Genomic DNA, 5,194 nt, shown 5'->3' with positions numbered 1-5,194 from the left:
CCCACAGAGAAGGCCCTCCCCCTTGGGGTCGCCAGCCGGCACTGTCTGGCTGACGGCACCCTGAGGAGACCCACTCTGTGGGAGCGTACAGGTCGGTGGGAGGTAATCTGTGGCAGGAGGCGGTCTCGAAGGTAGCCAGGTCCGATGCCATGGAGCGCTTTAAAGATGATAGTCAGCACCTTGAAGCGCACCCGGAAGGTGCGCTTCAATAAACGTCTGTTAAGACTTATGGAGGCTCGATGCATTTGCACTGTTTTAGAGGGCAAAGTAATAATGCTTCCCTGAAGATCTATAATTTTGTAGCTGTGTTTGAGTGAAGATCTTTGGGTTGTCCAAGAGCCACCGATTATTTCCCTTTACAGGTTTTTATAGGAAGGCAAAAGGAGTTCCTGTCCCTAGCACTAAAGTGTTAGGAAGGTTATAATTAGGTTAAATGTAACCTGGTTGCCAATCCAGCATTATATTCCCATAGTGAGAACAAAAGGCGTCTGGGGAGGAGACATAACCCTATATGGTCTTCTTTGGAAAGTGATACTCTCATACAGTGGGGATGATACACAGCCCTTGCAATGTGACCATGCAGCTTTAATGATAAAGAAAGGGGCTTTGATTATTCAAGTTGTTTCCTATTCAGAATGATCATAAACAAAAGAATGAAGAGCCCTGGTGGTGTGGTGGTTAGAATGCAGTATATTGCAGGCAAACTCTACCCACAACCTGGAGTTCAATCCTGACCAGCTCAAGGTTGATTCAGCCTTCCATCCTCCTGAGGTCAGTAAAATGAGAATCCAGATTGTTGAGTGCAACACGCTGACATTGCAAACCACCCAGTGAGTGCTGTAAAGCATTATGGGACAGTGTATCACCATGATAAAACATCAGGACTTCAAGAGAAGGTAGGGGAACTGGAAGCAATAAACGTTATGGTTTAGAGCAGGAGTAAAACACCATCAGGCTTTCAGATGTTGCATTCCAGCTTCCAACTCCATTCCTTTGCTTCAGTATCATTTTACTTTTTTTTGCCAGCAATGCAGATTAGGTTTGTCTTCATGCAAAGTTCAGGCAGGAAGTCCTAGCAGACAGAAAAGCCCCTTCTTGCTTATCTCAAAAAGCATGGAGGCATTGGAAACACGATGATCAAATATATGAAAGAATCCATGAAGAATTCTGAGAGTGTTCAACGAGAACATCTAGGAAGAAATCTGTTAGTTGAATGGAAGCCATTATACCATCCTATATACAACAGAACATGACAGAAGAGATGATCTCCTTCCTTGGAGGAAATCATTTTCTTGAGCCTACATGCAAGAAGTAGATGTATTGGTTAGCCTCCCCACCTCACCCTATTATTCAGTTTGTCCCAAAAACCAATAATGTTTGCAAAGTTAACAGATAGGGAGAGTAAAAGATGAACTGAGCTGAGAAAATTGGGGGTTGATCCAAGTTGGAATGGAGCATTATTAGAGGAGAAGGGGTCATTTGAAACCAGTGCCAAAATTTGTGAGAATCTTTGCCTACAGGAGTTCAGTTTTCAATTTGCATCTTAGACTGCCTCTCTTCGTTTACTACTCTAACCTTTCCTTTTTTTGCCTTCTGTTTTTCTCTAGGAATTTGTCTTATTTTGCTACACACCACAGCCCCTCTGCGGTCATTTTGGACTTATGGGAAGCCAGACACCAGCACGATGGTGACTTAGACTCTCTAGCTTGTGCTCTGGAAGAAATAGGAAGGACACAATCCCAAATTTCTAACCTTACAGAAACTCAGATGGAGGAATCCAACTTCAGCTACAGCAGACAAAATGGACTTTAGCCATTGCTTTTCTTTCAGAGAGTCAAGAGCAAGCTTGCACTGGAATGGAGTTCCTGTTCACAGGGAAGAAGCCACACGTCCTGATTTCACCCCATGCATTTGCACCAACTTTCACTCTGTGGGTCACTCCTTCTGCCCTCAAGCCACGTCCCGTTTGGAGGAACAGAAGAAGCTGGTAAACCACAACTATTACACAGAGACTTTTCTATGCTGGACAAAAAGGAAAAAAAAAACACCCCCTCCCCCCTCCACACACACACACACACATACACACACTTGCATGTACACAAACAAATTCTGTGCTTGTGTGCTAACAATCCTTGAGACACAAAGTGTGTATGAATACACAGTGCTTCAAACAAGCAAAGAAAATATGAAATTGTTGCAGATGCTTGGAATTGTCTTTGTGTGTGTGTGTGTGTGTGTGTGTGGAGCAAGGGGGCGTGTTTGAGTTGCTTGTTTTTTGTTTGTTTAATCAACTTACAGGGTTAGTTTGTAACTTAAAAATAGGAAGCATGAAGTCTCTTTGATGACTATGATCATATGGGGGGCATAGGCAAGGATTTGAGGTTACTGCTGACACCAATGGTAGAGAATGCACAGAAATATATTGCTATGTTTTGGACTAATTTTGAGGGCTTAGAGCTAAGCAAAATGTTTCCTGAAATATATTTTAAAACCTATTTCTGAAGGTTTTCTCTCTTTTTTATCCATTTGGATAAAAATGCTAGTTGCATAGTTTTCTTTAGAAATATTGTCCATTTTTAAAGGATAGAGGTTATGAACGTATACATTTTTTAAAAAAAAATGGCCTTGGGTGGATGGAGAAGAAGGAACAGTTTCCCGACTTGAGAAAAAACTGTATTTTTACTAAATACATTCATTCTAACTGAGAAATTCAAGAGGTTATGTAAACAGAACTCTAAAAAAAATGTTATTGATGATTCAGTTTTATTTGTGTTTAGGTTATGTGGAAAGCAGCAATTTAAACCTTTTCTTTTGCGAAAGAGGCATCTGATACACCACTTTAATATCAAAATACTTGAGAATTTATTTCAAATTTGTCTTGATATGCTTTTCCGCTGATTTTATAAGTAATGGATGGACTCTGTTTGGTGGGGGGGATTCAGATATGTGAACAACCGGTTCTCGGTGTGGATGCCGCTTCCAGAAGTCCATTCTGGGCCTGGGCAACAAAAAATTAGCTACAGGTTCTGCCGAAATGGTGCAAACTGGCTGAATCCCATCACTGGCTCTATTACTGGGATTATTTTCTATGATATGTCTCTCTACATCCAGCCTCCTGAAAAAGATCCATGGTTGGAGTTTTCTCCTGGCATTTTTCCTTGAGATTTGTTTGTTGTGTGTTGCCCAGGGTCTCATGGTTTGAGTTGGGTGACCTTATACATCTCATATATGAAGTATAAAAAGTCAGGGAGGTTGCAGACCTCTGAAAAAATGATTGTATAATAAAGGATAGAGCCTTTGGTGGTCTCAGAACTGAGTAAATGAAAGGGCTCCATGTTCCAACTGTGAGAATGCGTCTGAAATTCTCTTTTCCATTGAACACTTTATCTAAAGCCAATTCTCTTTCCTCAAACGAGTGAGTACTAGTAGAAATAATGCAGGAGAATACACATATTTTCTTTTCTTTCTTTTTTTTCATTCTAAAAGCATTTGCTATAAAGATGGAGATATCCCTGATTTTATCTGAGCAGTGGTGGTCAAAATTATACACAGCTCTTACTCGCCTTATTATTGCCCTGATCAAAATCAACATCTGCTGATATTACACAAAGGGCAGCCTTTGCTACTTGGTTTTTTTTTTTTGTTTTGTTTTTTGAGAAGGTTCTTCATAGCAGGCAGCACCAAAGGAATTGCATCAAACTATGATTGTTTGGTTATTTGATTATTGGTTTCATAGTTGAAGTATTTTTCATTATGTGCATTGGTAAGATGGGTGCCCTTCAAATAATATACAGAGCAGAGATTTTATACTTTAAGACAAGGGTCTTCAAACTTGGCCCTTTTATGACTTGCAATTCTGGGAGTTGAAGTCCACAAGTCATAAAAGGGCCAAGTTTGAAGACTCCTACTTTAAGAAGTCCACACTTCTTACTTATATCTTTGGTTGATGCTCCTGGGTAGTAAGGAAGGTGAAAGAAGCTGTTCAGTAGAAGAAATGGGTCAATTATAACCAGAGTCAATGAATTTTAGATTTTTTAAGAAAAAGTGAGTACAGTAGATTATATAAATTACCTTCCAGAAGTTCAGTCTCCACCATCTCCAGATTGGATTGGCAAAATTCTCTAAGACTCCAGAGAATATTTTACTGTACTATCAGTCGGTCAAACGTAATGGATTAGATGATCCAAAACTTTGACTTTGTGCAGTTGTCTTCCCATTTCCTTAAGATACATGCTCAAGAAACTGTTCTGACTTAGAGTTGGGTTGATTGAGATGCTTTCAAAAAGACATTGATCTGGCTCATTCTTTGTTGGTATAAAATCAGAAAGGCCCTAGAAAGCTTTTAAAAATATTTTAAATCTCTGTTAAACAGTTCTGTATAAAATCAAAGAATGTGCTTCTGCCAAATTCTCTTGCCCATAGTGTGTTAGATTCAGGCTTAAGAGACTTAGATTTGTTGAAGCCTTTGGTCATAAGTGATGTAAAATAATTGCCCCACTGTTTACAGTAAGTCTGCTCTAAATCATAGTTTGAAGTCATAGTTTTCTTCAAAGGAATAGTTTTTATTTTGTTTTTTTTTTTTAGAAAAGATGGCCTCTTCATTTGCTTTTGAGAAATTGTGACAGAATAATTCTTATAAATCATCTTTTTTTTCTTTCACTTCTGATTATTTGAAAATCAGCAATAGTATCAATCTTCTATTTCTCAAATTAGATGTTTGATTTTCGGTTGTTGCAGCTATCACCATTATAATTTTAAACTTAGCATGGTGTCTGTGGTTCTCTCTCCAGTTATACACAGAAGCCAGTAAAATATGCTATGGAAACAAGGGTCTAATGCCAGTCCTGATTAAATGAGGTTATAGATTTGTTCCTCCCTAGCCTTTCTAAATAATCTAACCACATCAGTCTTGCTGCTGAACATCTCCAAGAAATAAGATGCCCATTCACTAACGGGATTTCTGGGCTAAATTTTATCATACAACCAGATCCTCAGACAGAAAGCATTAGTACTCTCTTGGCATACTGCTAAATGTTATATTGATTTGGGTTTTTACATATGGTAGTGCAGTGGTGAGAATGCAATATTTCAGGCAAACTCTGCCCACAGCCTAGAGTTCGATCCTCACCAGCTCAGGTTTGACTCAGCCTTCTATCCTTCTGAGGTCAGTAAAATGAGGACTCAGATTGTTGGG

The 5,194-nt window shown here is 39.3% G+C and overlaps 1 protein-coding gene across 1 annotated transcript in view; it reads left to right on the top strand.

Annotated features, from left to right (window-relative positions):
• Positions 1 to 1,812, top strand: part of UNC5D (unc-5 netrin receptor D) — an 80,725-nt gene extending 78,913 nt beyond the window's left edge. The window contains exon 14 of the mRNA XM_015827693.1: positions 1,608 to 1,812. Within this exon, the coding sequence (XP_015683179.1) occupies positions 1,608 to 1,812 (205 nt within the window). The remainder of the gene's footprint in view (positions 1 to 1,607) is intronic.
• Positions 1,813 to 5,194: the final 3,382 nt, after the last annotated feature.

This window comes from Protobothrops mucrosquamatus, unplaced genomic scaffold, assembly GCF_001527695.2.
Source record: "Protobothrops mucrosquamatus isolate PMUCROS unplaced genomic scaffold, P.Mucros_1.0 scaffold3876, whole genome shotgun sequence".
In the NCBI taxonomy this organism is placed as follows: domain Eukaryota; kingdom Metazoa; phylum Chordata; class Lepidosauria; order Squamata; family Viperidae; genus Protobothrops; species Protobothrops mucrosquamatus.
This window is presented reverse-complemented; position numbering and strand designations above follow the sequence as displayed.